The 19,647-nt window shown below is 47.7% G+C and overlaps 1 protein-coding gene across 1 annotated transcript in view; it reads right to left on the bottom strand.

The window, feature by feature from the left end:
• Window positions 1–19,647, bottom strand: part of ABHD2 (abhydrolase domain containing 2, acylglycerol lipase) — a 94,521-nt gene that overhangs the window by 64,957 nt on the left and 9,917 nt on the right. The window contains exons 2-3 of the mRNA XM_032836927.1: window positions 4,944–5,044; window positions 2,135–2,334 (exon numbers count right to left, since the gene is read on the bottom strand). Coding sequence (XP_032692818.1) covers window positions 2,135–2,328 — 194 coding nt within the window. The 5' untranslated portion in view covers window positions 2,329–2,334; window positions 4,944–5,044. The remainder of the gene's footprint in view (window positions 1–2,134; window positions 2,335–4,943; window positions 5,045–19,647) is intronic.

The raw sequence follows: 19,647 nt of genomic DNA, 5'->3' as shown, positions 1-19,647 counted from the left end.
AAGTAATGTTCCAACATGCTGAAAGGAGGCTGATCCTATTCTCAAAGGGACAGGTCTTGGAAGGAAACAGTTTCTAGGCAACTTGTCCCTTTGGACCTACCTTCAAACCATAGCTAAGTAACTGACACTGATCTCCATCCTTCCCTATTTGGGTTTTACCAGGAGGGAGCGGGTGGCTGGTTAAGAACGGGGTGGACACTGCCATGAGGTTCAAGGACATCTGTGGCCAGGGACACACTTCAAGACCAGGGGAGTGGGTGGGGCCACCTCAGCATGTGGCACCATACCAGCACCTCAGGCTCAGGGAGACAGTGTGCTAGGGCAGAAAAAGAACACAGAGAACTGTTGGATTTAATATTTCTGGGTTGTTTTTTAAAGGAAAACATGAAAAGAGGTAAAAACTTGCCACAATCAACTGTTTTTTTAAACTTTGAACAATTAGTATGGGATCAGACCATCCATGATGATTTTCTGGAGACCAGACGACCGCCACTTTTCCGTGGCTTCCCCTGGTGACTCAAGAACCTATGCTGGGAGAACTTTGCACTCATCTACACTCTTCATGCACATGTTGACTCAATACTTTTGCTTTTTTCTCTAAAAATGGGATAGCCGAGGAACTTGGGTCTAACTGGGTCCCACTCAATGTGAGAGCAGGTGCAAGTGTCACTTGCCAGTCTGGACTAGTGAATTCTCTAAATCAAGCAGTAAAGAAAAATGCTGGCCGACGTGGAAAACATATAGATTCTGCACACCCTCCGTGCGGTGAGGAGCTCTGTCAGTGCGTACACTACTGAGTAAGAACGCCTGGTCTCATGCCCGGCTGTGGGGCTACTCGACCTGCATGGTGATGGGCAGCCCCCCTAGCAGGAGCAGTTTCAAAGTCAACATGATGACATTTATACTGTACATGGCACTTCCAAGTATTAGGCAACATGACAGAGTTACACATCACTCTCGACTTGATAATAACTTTCAAGTCCTGGCACTGCTGTTAAAAGTAAAAAAACTCCACACAAACACCTCAAACATCCAAAGACCACAACGGCAGCTCTTTACCCTTGGCTAAGAGCATGTGAAAATCGACTAGACGATTGCACGAGACAAAGCAAGAACCCAAACTCCCAGATGTGTCTGCTGGGCACTTGTCCACTCTTAGAAGACAATCATTGACCCCATGTCACCAACCCCCTAGAGGGGGTGAAAAGTTATATCAGGAGAAGGGGAAAGTTCCTATTACTATCCATTGAGTCTTAGAAACTCCACTGAGTTTCGTCCTCATGCTGAGGGGACACCGTTTAGTAAGATAGTTCTAGAAGAAACTCCCATCTTAAGGCACGCCTGGCAGAAGGTCATCTGTTTGAAGAAGCACAAACAGTGAAGCAGCAATGATGAGCGAGGAGGAAGGAATTCAGACCCAGGACAGCAGGGAATGCTTCATGCTTCATGCCCCGGGCTGGCCCTGAGCCCCGAGGGAAGACAGAGTTATTCAGAGAACATCAACAGGGAAAAATTCAACCACGCACCTCTAGAAAACAGGGGTGACAGAGAATGAAGATTCCCGTTACTTCACCACAACATTTCCTCTCTCAGAAGCAGTGCTCACCCTCGCCCCCTCCAAAATACGGTCCTGGGGCTTCACAGAGAAACCTGTGTCCCTCACAATTCAAGTATTCTCTTAGCCGACGTCTAGTACGTTTTTCAGTAATGCAGATGGAGAGTACCCAACCCGTAAATCTGTGCTTTTTTTTCTTGCATATTATCTTAGGTAAGGATGGTTCCTCTGCCCTAGAACTGGCAACAGTGCACTTGAGAAAGGTCTAGAACACTGTCCAAGTTTTCTGTATCTACCTAAAAATGACTACTGCTTTCTGCAAGGCCCTTCTCATAAATGTGGCCACCACCATGTGGAGAAAGGGATGTTTCCAGGCAATAAAGTTCTCCCCCCACCCCCTCCCCTCCAGGATTCGAACACCAGGCTTGTATGGAGACCGTGGCTCTTTTAACACCAAAGACACTACTTTACATGGATGCCTTAAGGACACAATGTGAGAGGAGTCTTCTCTGAACGCTGTACCAGCCAAACAGACCAGTGGGGGGTGGGGGGCGCATGGTGGGTGTGGGGTCTACTCACTCTTTGGTCAGAAGAGGACAGGACTTGAGCAGAAAGCGCGAGAGCCCCGAGTCCTGGAAGTAGAGGTCAGGTGGGGCGGTAGGGCTCTTCAGATTCAAGCAGCGGACGATCACGTACAACACAGCAGCCACGGCCGCCAGCTTCACCCCATCAAACACGGCCGGGAGCTCGGGGGTCTCTAGCATGGCGTTCATCTTGAGCTGGGGAGCAGAAGCACACATCTAGGGTTAGAAGTACAGGGAGGAAGGGCAGAGGCCATGGTGACATGTCACAATCTGGGTATGTCCATAGGGCCACCCAGGGTGACTTGCCATCAGGGCCTTCAAGCCACCAGAGGACTGGCAACAACCCAAATCACAGTCTTGTGCACTGACAAGCTGGGTAAGGTTTGGTTTGGTTCTAATCTGGTGAGCACTTGGAAGATGAGCAAACTAGAAAATGCTGAGAATAGTGTCCTTTGGGGAGCAGGAGAAACAAGTCCAGCCCAAGAGGCTCAAGCTGGACAGGAGGTGGTCCCCTGATTTCTGGGGGCTGGCAGCCTTGAGTGGCTCTGTACCAGGTGTGTATGAAGCACTGTGTTTACAGCCTGGGAGACAAAGCAAGCGGGGCCTGACTCTGCCATCTGCTCCCAGTGGGGGTGGGGGCAGGGGCAGCCCCAGTGCTAGAGACAAGTTCAGATTCCACCCGGGGGAGGGGGGGCAGCCATCCTTGAGCCTGGGTTTCAGGCAGTGTGAAATGGAACTCAGCCAACTTCTTTCCCCATCCTCATGGACGATAGCCATTAGTCCAAAATCCAAACCAAAATTAAAAATTGGGGGTGTAGAGAATGTGTATGCAGGTCTGGTTTTCCCCAAGCTCTCCTGATATTTTATCTTTTGAGGTAGCTTTACCTTATACACAATACACACACACACAACACACCCCTTCCAAACACATAAAACCAAACATCAACAACAGAAGCAACAGCAATGAAAACCCAGTCTTTTCCTCGCTGCTTAGCAGAAAAGCAGAACATTAGCTGTTACCTTAAAAATCAGGGAAACCACGAGCTGAACGAAAAGGAGAAAATGGTAACTCACAGCCGAGGTAGCTATGGCAACAGCTTCCCTGGAATGGTGTCAGGTAGCCTCTGCTAAAAACAGTCAGCATGGGAACTCTGGTGGCCCACAGTGCAGCCACGTCCGGCAAGACAAAACAATCTCCTGAAAATGTGCGCGGGGCATGACCAAATGAACTCTCTGCAAACCGCCAGCGAGGCCAGTGGGGTCTGAGAAAGCCTTTCCTAAGGTCAAGATGACGTTGGCAAATAGAGGACTGACCACACTGCCGATGGCCTCTGGCAGGGGTTCCAACTCGGTGAGGAAAGGCAATCAAAGATGAGGCCTCAACTAGCCTTCTACTATGGGGGCAAGAAAATAATTTTAAAAAAAGTATCCCACACGATTTTGAATCAAAATACATTTTCAGCTGTATCAACCTTTGACCCTTTACGATCTGACAGTTGCCCTAAAACCTAACTTCTGGGGGTGCCTGCCTGGGTGGCTCAGTGGGTTAAAGCCTCTGCCTTCGGCTCGGGTCATGATTGCAGGGTCCTGAGATCGAGCCCCAAGTTGGGCTCTCTGCTCAGCGGGGAGCCTGCTTCTCTTCCTCTCTCTCTGCCTGCCTCTCCGCCTACTTGTGATCTCTGTCTGTCAAATAAATAAATAAGATCTTTAAAAAAACAAACAAACAAAAAACCCCTAACTTCTGGCTCGGTCCATTTTCAATGTCCATGTTTAATTTTTAAATTTCATTTCAGAGGATTAAAACTTAACCTCTGGAGATGTGTCATCTCACTCTGGGGCTGTGTCCCCTAAACGCTGGCTATTTAATAACCCCCTAAAACAGGATTCTTAACTTGAGGCCTGTGGGTTCCCTATAGGATTCTAGGGTCCAGGAACCCCTTGACATTATATGTGAAGGCTTGTGTGTATGTGGTTTTCTTTGGCAAGGATCTGCAGATTTAAAGATTTATTTATTTGCTTGAGAGAGAATGAGAGAGGGCTCATGTGCTCTGGGGAGGGGCAGAGGAAGAGAGACAATCTCAAGGAGACTCTCACTCAGTATATAGCCCGACATGGGGCTCGATCTCACCACCCTGAGATCGACAATCTGCAGATTTAATCAGGTTCTCCATGGGGTGTGCGGCCTAAAAATGTGCACAGCACCCAAAGTGCTCCCTGGGTTTCCCCTGCAGCTCTGGTCCCGCACCTCACGGGAGATCCCCCGCCTACGCTGATCAAACCGGCAGAAGATGAAAATTCAAGAAGCTGCTGTTCATTAATACGGATTTATAAGTCTGGTGACTGAAGGGTCCCGAACAAGATCCAGCAGGAGTTCTAAAGTCTCTCTGACGTGATTCTGGTAACATGGTCTTTCCTGTCCCCTTTGTTGGAAAGAGAACCAAGAAATGCAGCATGTGGCTTACCAGTTTCCTTGTTGGTCAAGAATTGAAATTTTATGGAATTAAAAAGAAGTCCCTCCCTCCCCACTTCCTCTCACTACTTTTTTTTTTTTTTAAGATTTTATTTATTTACTCGACAGACAGAGATCACAAGTAGGCAGAGAGGCAGGCAGAGAGAGAGGGGGAAGCAGGCTCCTCGCTGAGCAGAGAGCCTGATGTGGGGCTCAATCCCAGGACCCTGGGATCATGACCCGAGCCAAAGGCAGAGGCTTTAACCCACTGAGCCACCCGGGCGCCCCTCACTACTTCTTAACATAAGGGGAAGTGAGGAGGAGAAACAAAACTGAAAGTCTGGGCCATACATACCTATGTCCCTTCTTCCTCTTTACTGCAAAGATTGACTGTCCTTGAAGAGTTGTACAGCCGGGCCGCTCAGGTCAGATCTCTAATTCAAATTAACCTAAAAGCTGAAAAGATTGGACAGTCATGTTTTAAAAGATGAGAAAGAAGCAATTTAATTAAAATAAAAGCACAGTCTAAGTCGCTCTTCCTTTCAGGTCTTTGGGGAGAAAGATCATTGCTTTCCTTAACGCATACACCACACTCTCGGCCCTTGGCCACTGGAACAAACCTGCCAGGGGACGTCTTTGTAGAGCCACAAACTGACAGGCTCCTTGGTTTCGGGGACAAGTTATCTGTTGCGTTCAGAACTCTGGCTAAAGCACACGCATACGGCTTTCGTGATTTATCTTACAACGTCATCTTCAGAAAGGCCTGAGAGCTATCATGCGGGTGACCGAGGAAATCACTTATTAGCAACGCTTGAGGTCGAGACGGCCGTGGGTTGATGCATCCCTTGTCTCCCAAACACAGAGCAGCGACAGATAAAACATGAGCTGAGAGAGAGAAGGGCTTGGAAGCCCGGCACTGGGAGCAGAAGAGCGCTGGAAGCATGGAGTGGGAAGTCACACTGCCTGCCAGGTCTGCATCGGGGCTGGGGGCTGGCTGTGGAGGGCCGCCAGGAGCTAAAAGTGTGCTGTGTGAGTGGGGACCCAGAGCAGGGCCTGCTGTGCTGCAAATACATGGCTTCCAAAGCTGAAAACAGAGAGGGGTGGGGTGGAGGGGCAAGCCAGCGTTTTTACGGTGCTGCCTATATGCACCAAGTCCTGTCCATGCTACTTACCTATGCCATCCTTCCTGCACCGTACGGAGCAGGTACTAGTATTATTCCCATTTCACAGATGGGAAAACTGAGGCATAGGAAATTTGAGTGACTTGCCCAACCAAGGCCACCCAGCTAGTAGGTAGAGAAACCAGGATTCACATCTGGCTCCAGAAGCCCTCCTCTTCTCCCTCACTCTGTGCTATTTGTAAGGAGGAAAAGTAAAGAGAGAGAGAGAGGGAGAAGCAGGCAAGAAAGAAAACCGAAGGGACAGAAGACACAGAGGAGACAACAGCGGCTTGCGCACAGTCACACAGCGGTGACAGCAGAGCTGGGATCTGAGCCCACAGTTCTTGGATTCCACCACATCAAAATGACTTTAAAAGTACATGAAAGCCGCTTGAAGGGGAGACTCAATTAACCTTCAGAGCAGTCTTGCTCAACCTCAAATTTTATTTTTTCTTCATATTCTGAGACAAATTAGCCACAGAAGACCAGGCTTTGTTGAGGTGGGGACCGAAGAGCAAAGTCTCCAGCCACATCACAAGGCACCTGACCTTTCTGGGGCTCAGCCGCCAGCCGGAGAACAAGGATCGAATGGACCCAAGAGCCAAAGTCAGCAGCCCAGGGGATAGCGTTGTGTTTGACCAGCATTTTACAAAATTAAGTTCATTAGCCTCCAAGTTATAAACACCAGGGGACTTCAGATAAAAACCTGAATTTCTGGTTCCTCTTGGGGAAAAAAAAAAGAGAGGGAAAGACAAGATTTGGCAACACTGAGCTTGTATTCTCACTTGGCAATAAAGGATGGAGCCCCGAGGCAGCTGCCCCTTCCAGACAGGGTCTGCGACCTCCGTACTGCCACAGTCCCCACCACTCCCTATCATGCCCCCAACACTGACCCTCCCCCCACCCCCCGCCTGCTTAATCATTCATGGTGCCGGAGTGGTTCCTGTGGCCAACCAACCAATAGAGAAACCTGTGTTAAGATCCCTCTGGCCCTGGATCAGTCTGCACTGACTGAATATTCAAAACCTACACTAATCAGTATATATATAAATAATAAATTCATAGAAAAAATTCTGGAAAGACAGAGTGGTACATCCGATGTGATGCGTTTTGTCGGGCTCCCAGCTCCGTGGGGAGTCTGCTTCTCCCTCTGATCTTCTGATCTTCTCCCCTTCTCCCCTCTCATGCTCTCTCTCAAATAAAACAATAAAATCTTAAAAAAAAATGTGATGCGTTTTGTTGTTATTCATGTGGATGTTTATCTATCTATGCCTTTTTCCACAAACTATTTGAGGAGGTTTCAACAGAACGCTGAATGGGAATGTGTGTAGAAAAACCCAGAATTGTGGCAGATGGCTGCCTGCTTCCCCAAAGTCTCTCCTTCTTCCTAGTAAGAGACCTGTAAAATGGGCCTGCCCCACTGGAAAAAACTATAGATCTCAGCTGCCTTTGCAGGTAGGTGAGTCCACATTTAAATTCTAACCAGTTCTGAAGGTGTTGGTCTGAGTTCTCTGAAGCCTCCTTTAAAGGCAGGAGGTTAACTCTTCTTCTACCCTTTTCCCTTCATGTATCCCTGGAATGCAGACAATGTGGCTGCAACCCCAGCAGCCACCTTGGGCCATGAAGGGACCTTGAGGTTTGCTCTAGGAGCCATGTTAAGAGGACAGCTGAGTAGAAAGACAGAAGCCTGGGGTCCCTGGTGATTTCATGGGGCCACTATGACAGACCTAGACTGCCTACCTCTGGGTTTCTTTTACGGGACAGAATAATCCCTTCCATGTTTAAGCTATTGTTACTTCTAGATTCTTCCTGTCTGCAATTTATTTGAATATTTATTTGAGAGGGAGAGAGAGAGCATGCACGTGGGGAGAGGAGCAGAGGAAGAGGGACAAGCAGACCCTGCTGAGTGCAGAGCCGGATGTGGAGCTTGACCCTGAGATCACAACCCGAGCTGAAACCAAGAGATGGATGCTTAACTGGCTGAGCCACCCAGGTGCCCCTAGTCTGCAATTTCTAATGATAGAAGAGGAAATACTGTATACCCAAATCTTCTGGATACCACAGTCATTGGGCCACTACAGTGAAGGTAATTTTTCTTTTTTTTCTTTTCATATTCAAATTCATATAATAATAATATCGTTATTAGAAAAAAGCCTTAAAATAACAACTAAAAAAATCTAAGAAGGGGACACCTGGGTGGCTCAGTTGGTTAAGCGGCTGCCTTCGGCTTGGGTCATGATCCCAAGGTCCTGGGATCGAGCCCTCCAACAGGCTCCCTGCTCAGCAGGGAGCCTGCTTCTCTCTCTGCCTGCTGGTTCCCCTACTTGTGCGCTTGCTCTGTCAAATAAATAAGTAAAACCTTTAAAAAAAATCTAAGAAGGAATTATGAACATCTAGACGAGAAAAATCCTTCTGTGAACACACACAACAATCATGGATGTGAGTAAGCCTAGAATGGACCTGAGCTTTCTGACTACAAGAGCAAAGAGGGGAAACCCAGTTAAACTCCTGGTTCTCCAAAGCAGAAAGAAAGGTAATGTGTATTGTACTCTGATCCCAGAAAGCAAGACAGATAACAAGGGGAAGCAGGGCTTTTCTGGCACAGAATCACTAAAAAAAAAAGAAAGAAAGAGAGAAAGGAAAAAAAACCCCTCTGTGGGACTTTATATAAGGGGACCTTGAGGGATGTGATAGGCAATGTCCTCCTACAACATTTTTTAATAGCAAATGCACTAGAGAATTAATTTCCTCAACCCTCAAAAAACATCAAGGGTTTTAAACTGAATTCAGTTCAGTGAAGGCAATCCCCTGAGAGATTTGTAATTATTATTGTCCAGAGATCCACCCTCGACCCAAGACTTGAACCAGAAGTCCCAAGAAGCGGGGCAGTTCGACCACATGTCCCCAGGGCCACCTCCCTTGAACTTGAATGGCTCAAGGACCCGGCAACCTACTGTGTGCCTAGCACGATGCTAAGCTTTGCACTGGACCACAGTGAAGCAGAACTCTCACTTTACCTGGGGAGGAAAGAAGTTAATCTTTCTTAAGATGTTTATTTTAATCTCAGTATAATTCGCATATGGTGTAGCATTAGTTCCAAGTGTACAATGCAGTGATTCACTTCCAGACAACACCTAGCACTCATCACAAGTTCACTCTTCCATCCCTATCCCCTGTTTCTCCCATCGAGCCCCCCTCCCCCCAGCCAGTCACCATCAGTGGGTTCTCTACAGTAAAGAGTCTGGTTCTTGGTTTGTTTCTCTTTTTTTCTCCTCTGTTCATTTGTTTTGTTTCTTAAATTCCACACGGGTGAAGCCATATGGTATTCGTGCTTCTATGACTGACCTTTGCCTCAGCATCATATCTCTAGCTCCATTCACATCATTGCAAACGGCCACAGTCCTCTCTTCTCGATGGCTGAGTAGTATTCCATTGCATATATAGGTACACCAATGTGCTTTACGCATTCAGCTACTGATGGATGTTTGGGCTGCTTCCACATCTTGGCCATTGTAAATAATGCCGCAATAAATAAAGGAGGGCATGTATCCCTTTGAATTCGTGTTTTTGTATTTTGGGGATACATAGTAGTGTGACTACTGGGTCATAGGGTAGTTCTATTTTTAACTTTTTGTGGGACCTCCATTCTGTTTTCCATAGTGGCCTCACCGGTTTGCATTCTTGCCAACAGTGCATGAGCGTTCGAAAAGAAGTTTATCTCAGGCTTCTCTATACTTTAGAAATTTGGGGACAAGAATAAATGCATCTAGGAAAAAAATGAAGGAGGGAAGGACTTATGGAGCAGCTAGATCTACAACTGGGCCTTGAACATAGGGTCCAGAAGGAACATTTGTAAGTGTGAGAGAGAGTATGTGCATGTGTATGTACAGTTTATATGAATTATATATAAATACGTATTTAATATACATATTAAATCCATATATATACACACACGTGTGTGTGTGTGTCTGTGTGTATAAAACCAGGCATTAATTAACTGGCAATTTCAGAACAAAACCCTTGACATGCATTTTAATTTACCTTGCTGCATTTCATTTTTATGATGTTCTCTCTTTCCAAGTTTGACCTGCCACGAAATATTAATATTCTGAACTTGGGCCAGACATAACAAAGTAAGCTGCCATTATACTATTTTGTGTGCCCCCTCTCCCTTTTCTGGGCAGGCAACATGCGGTTAATATGAGTATCAGGCAGCCCAGGTGGGGAAAAGGAGTCCCACAGAACGGCAGGGGGGCTGGGCATGTGCAAAATGGAAAGGAAGCATTGCCCCCCCCACCCCTCCCCACCTCCATGAAAGGAAGGGCTCAGCTCACTGCACACCAGAGCTCAGCGCACCTCCCCTTCTCCCACTGGTCATTTTAGGAGTGGACTTCCTCATAAAATGCTGTCATTGATAGTTAAAATTCTGTGCATAGTCTCTACATTAACAAGAAAACCCAAGGTGTAATGTACCACAAAACGCCCACCTGGACAGGACCTTTTAGTGCCTCAGTTTCTATAACACGCTTGACTAGTCTTCTACCTGTGCGAGGGCCCCCCGGCTTCTCACTGCTCTCCTATGGCTAAGGGGGTTATTTTGAGATGGAGACACAGATGCTGGGAGAGACGGGCCCCTCCTGGGCTGGGAGAAGCTCCAGCCTTAGGATTCTGAGACCTGGGTCCTAGCGCCTGCCCTGCTCCTTCCTAGCCAGTGACCTTGAGTAAGTCACTTAACCTTTCTGGGGGCCCTAAAGACCTCATCTGGAAAATGTGAGGATTAGGTTAGAAGTAGATGATGCCAAAGGTCTCCCAGAGCTCAAAATTTCTGAGATTCTAGGGATAGAATTGCAGTCCTTGGCTAAGGACAAGAAAAACTCTCTGGGTTCTGTAACAAGAGACAGACTCTGCCTGCCAGCTAACTCTGTGAACCATTAACAACAGAACTCCAAAAATCACAACCTTCACGGCCTTTGTTCTTCCTTCAAGTAAGTTAAGCAGTCATACATTTGCAGCTGTGCCATTTAGGTCCATGATTCTGTCATATTCCTTCCACCTGCCCGGCTAAGCAATGATTTCAGCCTCAGAATATTAATGTTCAATGATAATACAAACCGTACAGTGAGGCAAGAAAGAAAAAACTCGGCAGAGACTTCAAATCCAGAAAATTCACTACATGGTATAGTGGGAAGCATAGTGTCCCCCCCCAAATTCACAACTACCTGGGACCCGTGAATGTGACCTCTTTTGGAAATCAGTCCTTGGCAGATGTAATTAAGTTAAGATGGGGTCACACTGATTAGAGTCGGCCCTAACCCCAGGACTAGTGCCCTTGCAAGGACCAGTAAGTTTAGATGCGGAGACAAAGACATGGAGGGAAGAACTTTTATAAAGGTGGAAGTAGAGACTGGGGCAGAGCATTGCTGAGACACGGAATGCCAAGCATTGCCAGCAACCAAGAGAAATTAGGAGCAACGCATGGAACAGACTGTCCCTCCGAGCCCTTGGGAAGGAACCCACCTTGATGACACTTTGATTTCAGGTTTGCCCAGAACTGTGAGAAAATAAGCCCAAATTACTCTCACGACTCAGTAGTTCCCCACCGCTGCCCTTCCAGGCTTAAGACACCCTCTGCCATGCCCTCTTGAAAAGTTCCTTGTTACCCAGGCAAGCTCCGGCCAATTCAGACCCAAAGCAGCTATCTCACACAGACACTCACGGGCTACTTATTAACACAATCCAAACGGGATTCTGTGCACAAATATTGGCTTGGCTTCTTTGCCTTGTGATTCAACTGTCAGACCACCCTTTCCTCTCCCAGTACCAGGACCTCTGGAAACCATGAGACAGACGCATCTGGGGAGGGGGTGTCTCCCTCCCAAGCGCACTTGATGAATAAGCTTCAGTACTTCTGTGGGTCCCACAGTAAACACCTCTTAAGGAAAACCAAACCGAACCAAACTCTTAAAGAACCTCTTCCTATTCCCTCTGGTATGGAGGGGGATTTCATTTAGGTCCTGGCCCTGCCGTGAGCAGGTCGGGGATCCGTTCCTGGTCCCACCAGTTACAGGGCTTGTCCTGGGGCCTCTCTGAACATGCTGATCCAGAGATGGTATTTTATTTTATTAAAAAATTTTATTTATTTATTAGACAGAGATCACAAGTAGGCAGAAAGGCGGGCAGATAGAGAGGGGGAAGCAAGCTCCCTGCGGAGCAGAAAGCCCGATGTGGGGCTCGAACCCAGAATCCTGGGATCATGACCTGAGCCGAAGGCAGAGGCTTAACCCACTGAGCCACCCAGGCGCCCCCAGAGATGGTATTTTATAACACTCCTCAGATATGGCAAGTGGCCCCAAATATTAGCGGGACCATCACCACTGCTGAGATCCCCTCTAGCTCTCCTTAGTAAACACCCCCTTCTGGCAGAAGTTACCCCAAAAGATACTCTTTCCTACCCGACACAGAGGTGCTTTGAGGGGCCGCTTTGACAACAACAGAGTAACCAGCTGGGTGATAGGTGGGCCTCCCCCAAGGCTGCAGTTACCCCCAGGACACACTCTTCTTGATTCTTCTAACGGGGAACCATGTTGAACTTAGTGAACCACTGGATGGTAAGTGCCCTTCACCAGGTTCTGTTAACAGTTCCAAGACGTGTTCTTGTTTCTGTGGTAAAAGGGGTTCCAGCAATGCACAGCTTGGAGCCCTCTCTCTCCTGCCAGGGCAGTGGCGGGGGGTTCCCTCCTTTCCCATGGAAGGTGCTGTCCCCTCGCCCCCATACTCTTCCTGCAGGTAAACCCACTCTTGCCCGGCTTGGCTGTGCGGACACACCTCCTCGATGCCCTCTGACAGGCTCTGCTCCTCAAAAGGGCCCCGCAAGTAGCGTCAGAAGGACAGCGGAAGGCCACAGCACATTGCTGAAGAAAAGCTCATGTCACTCCAGTGGTGACATGCTTAGGAAAAACACAGTCGACCCTAGACGGAAGCCACATGGCACCTCGGAGGAGAAAGCAGGGAGGAAGGAGGGCCGGTTTCTTCCTCATTTTATCTGCCATTTAGCTAAGGAAATCACAGCAGTTAGAAAAGAAAAAAATAATAAAATAAAATAAAAATGAGAAGCAACTCCACAGCAGGAGAGAAATAAGCCCAGAGCAGAGGCTAGGAGAAAGCCCAGCCGTCCACTCACTGCCACGGGGCTGGGACGAGGCAGAGGCATGGCTGGAAGGCGCCAAGGGACATCTTGGGTTTACCCAGAACCGTGCCCTCTGACAGCTGGGCTGACTCAGGCCTTGTTCTCGCTCACAGTGAGGTTCCAAGGCCCCGGGTGAGCCCCTCCTGAGCAGCTCACAGAACCACCTCTCAGCACATGCAGGCTCTCCTCCCAAGGAGAGTTCTGTTGGAGGAGCCCTCAGGGTAACCACCTCAAGACTGAAGGGATGGGGAGCCCTGGCAAGGATGGGGCCAATCCTGTTTCCAACAGACGCCCCAACAAGTTTATTTATTTCTGAACACTGAGCACTGCAGACCTCGACTAGATCTCCTTCAGCGCATCAGACTGGGTGGCCGTCAGCGCCCAGTATGATGGCGCCGGGAAGCGGCTGAGGGGAGGGAGACAAGGCCGCGAGGAAGGAGAAAGCCCCTTGGTGATCCAAAGCAACAGCTCTGACAAGTCAGGGGATATAAAATGAAGAGACTGTCTGAAGTTACACACAATTTGGTAAAGAGAAGGGGAGGAATTTACAGGTAATTAAATACATTTATGTTAACATTGTCTTGAGTTGTGGCCACATCTCAGGCCTTGAGATTGCCTCTTTGTGCAAACCCACTCATGTGTTAAGTGTTTCATGGAACCATATTCTTCCACAAAGTCATAGGGTCACATACTCAACCTGCTGGAATTTCGGAGAATGTCCTACAAGTTCCTAGTAAGCGGAAAGTTACTCTATACGAGCAAATGTGAACCTCACATTTAAATGTCAGGAATGGCTACTAACCCACGAGTCTTCCTAAAAGAAAATCACTAACCTAAAAATAGCTGGAGACTGAGTCACAGTCAAGCACGCACACTTAACTGAGCCCTTTCACAGGCCCTGACTCAAATACAGAAAGGAGACTGGCCTCTCCCCTTAGCGGGTAGCTCTGCTGGAACAGAGCTGACCTTCCCACTGGGGACCAACGGGTAAAGCACTTAGGAAAATCGCCAGCAAAATTGTTTTCTCCACCACCGAGAAACCATTTCATCCTTACCTGAGAACAAACAAAAACCCGTAAGCCAGATGTTTCCTCTGTGGAGTGCCTAGAATTTTCTACAAGGACAGGCACTTTCATGAAGCTATCTGATCACTGTACACATTGCGTAAAACACCTATACCGTGGGGCACCTGGGTGGCTCGGTTGGTTAAGCGTCTGCCTTTTGATCTTGGCTCGGGTCTTGATCTCACGGTCATGAGTTAAAAAACAAAACAAAAAAACTTATACCGTAAGTAAATTCTATAATATCGGAAGCAAATCTCAGTTTGCCAGAACCCAAGAACCCAAGCACCCAGTTTCCTGGAATTTTTAAGAGAAGGGTACAATTGAGGAGAAGAGCCTCTCCTGATTCACTGCACAAAAGAAATGTTCTGGACATGACCTGGAACATAGTACAGCTCTGGCCCAGTCTTCTGTGTCTGCAAACAAACTACCAGAAGGAGGAGGCTGGAGAAAATGGCAGCAGGGTAAGACCTAGTTCATGCCTGGCCCAGCCCTTGACTAAAGAGGGAAGTTTCACCCAGAGCTCAAACAGGAGACATACAGGCTACCCTCAGAGAGAAAATAAAAGTAACTGGGAATCCCCGTTTCTGAGCATTCTGGTTTCCCACAGCCCCCAGGGCCAGGGCAGAGAGCGGCTACCTAGCTAAGACATCCAGAGTGCACGCCCCACAATGAAAGCATCACATATGCGGCCCATGGTTCCTCTAGCATTTGTCCTTCACCACGCAAGCATCAAGAAGTAGACATGTGAGAAGACCTGACTAGCAGGTCAAGCCCCTAGACCCTCCCTAGGGGAGAGAGACTTTGCCCACCAGACTAGCTCGCCAGCCCTCAGGCTCCTCCTGGCTCTGTGGCTCTCTGAGCAATTGAGAGCTCCTCTTGGGGCTCAGCCACCAGACCCTTGTTAACACAGGCCTGGAGAGCAGGAAAGCTTCTGGGATCTTTGTCCTTCCAAGACCAAGAAGGTTCTTGAGGCAAGGGTAGACAATGTGCATGGCACTTGAAGGCACGCTTTACTGATTTCTGTTTTATAAATACCTCAGACGCTGGGAGTAGAAACAGGATCTCATGCCAGCCCAGAACAGCAGGATTAAAGACCACTTGGATTCCGTTGTGACAAATGGCCAAGTCTAAGACAAACTCTGCTACTTAAATGCTGATATGAGGGACTGACTCAGGCTCAGGCCGTTGGGCTAAAAATGAACAAGCCAGCCTCAACACTGGGCCTCCGTGGAGGCCAGACCCGGCGTCTGCCATCAGCCATGCTCCTTCACGGCATTTAACGGAGCCTCGTCCCCAACTTCTAGGTCACAACCCAAGCAGAAGGACCAGAGGTCTGGATTCTCACTGTGAGAAGAGGGGAGGGATCCCCATGCTATCTGCACACCAGAGGCTTCCAGTGGCATCTGGAGTTATTCTCTCCTCTAAACATGCTGTGCTGTGCAACTCTGGGCAGATCACTCACCCTCTCTGGGGATTTTGAAGCTTACCCTAGGAGCCCATGTGCTATAATCAAACAACAGATTTTAGGATCAGAGGACCTGGGTTTGAGTTCAGATTCTGCCAAATGACCTTGGGTGACCCTGGGTGAATTACCTAAATTTTATGAAAGTTTGCTTTTTCTTCTATAAAATGGGAGGGAGGAGGTTGCAAACATTACAGGTTATTAAGGGGAAGTAATTAATGAAATTATGTAGGTTAAGAGAAAAGCTTTATGATTATGAAATAGCCACAGATATACTCAAGATAAGGCTTGTAGAACGCCTTGAGCTTTTTAGAGGAAAGCTGCCTTATTAAATATTTCAAGATTACAAAAATGTTAGTTTTAAAGCCAGAGCAAGGGACTTTAACTGCATGACGAACATGGGATTGGTCCCCCCGGCTGTCCTTCACTAAGGACACTGAAATAGCTAGAAAAGAAAACTCAAAAGCTCTCAGACAGAAAGGGTTGATACTATATTTTGAGGTCTCTGCTAAATGATTGCTTTTCGAAGTAAACAGACAGAAGTAGGTTCACTCCCTCGAATGTTCTGTCTTCTCATCCATCCAACACAAACACCTCACTGTTACTCCAGGCCTGTCCTCGTCTTTCCGCCTCCTTGGGAAGCAAGCTTTCTCAGGCTTCTTTAAGGCCCAAGGACAAGTCCTAACTTCCACCCCTTGCCAGCCGGTGGCCTCCTCCTCTGGTTTTCATCTAAAGCTTACCCATATCAGCCATGCATCTGCTTGGAGTCCATCTCAGGTGACCAGCACCCGACCCCACAGGAGACTTCTACGCAATACTGTGTACCGTAAGGCAGGTGCGTCTCGGCTCCTAGCTCCCTTTACAAGGGTTCCTCCTGTCCTGGGCTCCCCCCACACACACGTGTCTCCCGAGAGACAAGGAACCTGCCATCAAGGAAGATTCTTTCATTAGAAATGATGGAACTCAGGGCGCCTGGGTGGCTCAGCGGGTTAAGCCTCTGCCTTCGGCTCAGGTCATGATCTCAGGGTCCTGGGATCGAGCCCCATATTAGGCTCTCTGCTCAGCGGGGAGCCTGCTTCCCTTCCTCTCTCTCTGCCTGCCTCTCTGCCTACTTGTGACCTCTCTCTGTTAAATAAATAAATAAAATCTTTAAAAGAAAATATGATGGAACTGCTTCTCCATAATTGGAAAAGAGAGTGACCCCGTTTCTCAAAGACTGATCTACCTGTATAAACTAGAAGCATCCTCATGGATAAAGCAGTGGTTTGTAAGTGAAGAGGACAAAACTGTTGCCCCGCCCCCCAAAAAAGTGTGTCAATACTACAGGGGTGGGGAGGATGTTACGGAAATCCACACCCCTCTCCCAACATTCCACTCTGTTCCTCATGGGTACCAAACATGAGCTTCATGCTGAGCTCGATGAGGACTCTGAGGAAAGTGCCACACACGGCATCCATGATATAATTGGGAAACCGTGCAACTCCAAGCATATTTAAGTATGGAATTCTAAAGTGCCAACTACAAATACTAGAGGAATTCAAACAAAGGAAGCAGAAGGAAGGAGCTGGGCTCAGAGAGCTAGGGACCCACAGGAAAAGATGGTACATGAGAGAAGGTGAGAAGCAGGGTTGGGGTTGCAGACACCTGGCTGGGCTCCCAGGCTGAGCCAAGGGCCCAGGAATGCTGGACAGTCAGTAGACAGGCAGACAGGGCAAGAGGGACGGGTTGGGAGCAGAGGGAGTGAGTCACTGTGGGATGAAGCTTCAGGGCTTTACTTCCGAGGAGAAGATGGTGCCACACGGAGCTGCACAGGTACACAGAGGGTCTGGGGGCACATGGTAGGAGGTGTGAGAGGCATTTATGTGGCTCTGTGGGACCCGATCCATGGGGCGTTGTATTTTGCATTTGAGTATCACTGCCAAGACCTCAATGGCACCCTAGTCATTTCTCTTGTTTTTTCAAGATACTTAACACACAGCGTTAGCACGCAAACAGTTTTGTACGACATGCTGACCTATCCAGGAATTTTCATTTTGGGGGTCCATCCCCTTAAGGCCCTAAAAATCATACCGTTTCCCACCTTTGCATTTTGCAAACACCCTTTCATAACTAGAAAATTTCATAACTAGCCTCATCTCCCCATAAACGTAATTATTCATATTCCTTTTGTCTCTGTTGGGGATTCTGGTCCATGCCCTTCTAATTCAATCCTCATGTAAATTCTGCACAAGTTTAAATGTATTGGTGTTGAGCACGCAGTGGGGTACTCCGTACGTATTTATTGGCCGAGTCTATGGGAAGGCCTAACGCATCACCATTTGTATCCTTTGAGCAGAATTTTCTCACAAGGAGATTATTACATTAAGCTGAAAGCTTCAGGTCTCAGTGCGTAACAGCCACACTACTGCGAAGCCAAAAAAAAAAAAAAAAAAAAGAGCTCAATGTGACCTGGGCTGTCAGCAGCTTTTGGATATTTTAAAGAACATCTCAGAGTTCAGGCAAATAATGACCCATCTAAATGGAAATTTTCCCCTTTCCATCACTCAGAGAAGCTACGGTGTGATACCATATTTCTTTTACCGTTTCCCCCTGTTTGTCGAAAGCATATCTTAGTAGGTTCAAAGAGCCAGAAACCAATGGACTTCAAAAACTGCTCACACATAAAGAAAGAGAATTCAAAGCCCAGAGAGGCTGTTTTAGGTAGCAGAAGGAAGGAGGTACCCAAAGAAAAGGTAGACAGAAAGCTACCCATTGATTGGCAATCAGCTAAATCCTGAAATACCACTAGAAGACTCACAATTTCGGGTAACTTCCTCCAAAACATTCAATGCAACAAAACTGTCTGTGGTATTTTCCAACACACATGAGCTTAGGACATAATCCAGAAAATATAAATTTGAATACAATTAATCCTAGGTTAACCTAGATTAAAATGTTGGTGAAATTGTTGTATTTTTTTTAAGATTTTATTTATTTATTTGACACAGAGGGAGAGAGAGAGCACAAGCAGGGGGAGCAGCAGAGGGAAAGAGAAGCAGGGTCCCCACTGAGCAGGGAGCCTGATGGAGGGCTCAATCCCAGGACCCTGGAATCATGACCTGAGCCGAAGACAGACGCTTAACCGACTGAACCACCCAGGTGCCCCGAAATAGTTGAATAGTAACATAGGGATCCTTTCTGGCATTTAAGGAAGATAGAAAAACCCCTCCTCAAATATCTATGGTATCTGAATCAAGTCTGTGTAAATAGGTTCAGAACAACTGTTGTTCCAGAGATTTCTACTTTACCGAGATGCTTTCTGCGGGTGTGCACCGATGTTGGGGTAGTGAGGCCACTGACAAGAGGGTGGAGAATTCACAGGCTCTGGGGACAGACAGACCTGGCCGGAAGGGCAATTGTCTCATTTACTGATGGTGTGACTCTGGGCAAACCTCTTAATCTCTCCGCACCTCAGTCTCCTTACCCATTAAATGGGGTTAATAAGAGTGTCCTGCAATTACAATAAAAATTAAAAATGCTAACTGGGCAGTGGTGTCCTCACCAGAGAAGGCAGAGGAAGGGCTGGCTTTATCCAGCAAGGCTGGAGAATCGTAGTCCGGAGCTACATGTGCGGGGCGTCAAGTCCAGCTTCCACACTGCCTCGTGACCAATACAATCTAACCATCTTCCACGGGGCACGAGTGGGTCCCATGGGTACACATCCTATCCCCATTCCAGACCATGAGCTTCTCTGTCAGTCTCCCAGAGAAAAGACGAGGTTCGCAAATCACAGGTTAGGGTTTGAAGACCATCAACCTGGGACCCAGAAGTGTGCTCTGGCTGGTGCTGTCACGTCACTGTATCTTTAAAACAAAGGGGCAGAACCAGATGGTAGGAAAAAATGCTTATTTGCGCAACTCTACAGTTTATTGAGTGCTTGTGATTTATTTTTTTAAAAGATTTTATTTATTTATTTGACAGAGATCACAAGTAGGCAGAGAGAGAGGAGGAAGCAGGCTCCCTGCTGAGCAGAGAGCTTGATGTGGGGCTCAATTCCAGGACCCTGAGATCATGACCTGAGCCGCAGGCAGAGGCTTAACCCACTGAGCCACCCAGGCACCCCACAGTGCTTGTGATTTAAATACATAACCTCAGTTATTTCTCAAACATGTCACGAAATGCCATAAAGTTGACAGTAGAGACCAATT

This window comes from Lontra canadensis, unplaced genomic scaffold (genome assembly GCF_010015895.1).
Source record: "Lontra canadensis isolate GAN:19392208 unplaced genomic scaffold, GSC_riverotter_1.0 scaffold94, whole genome shotgun sequence".
In the NCBI taxonomy this organism is placed as follows: Eukaryota; Metazoa; Chordata; class Mammalia; order Carnivora; family Mustelidae; genus Lontra; species Lontra canadensis.
This window is presented reverse-complemented; position numbering and strand designations above follow the sequence as displayed.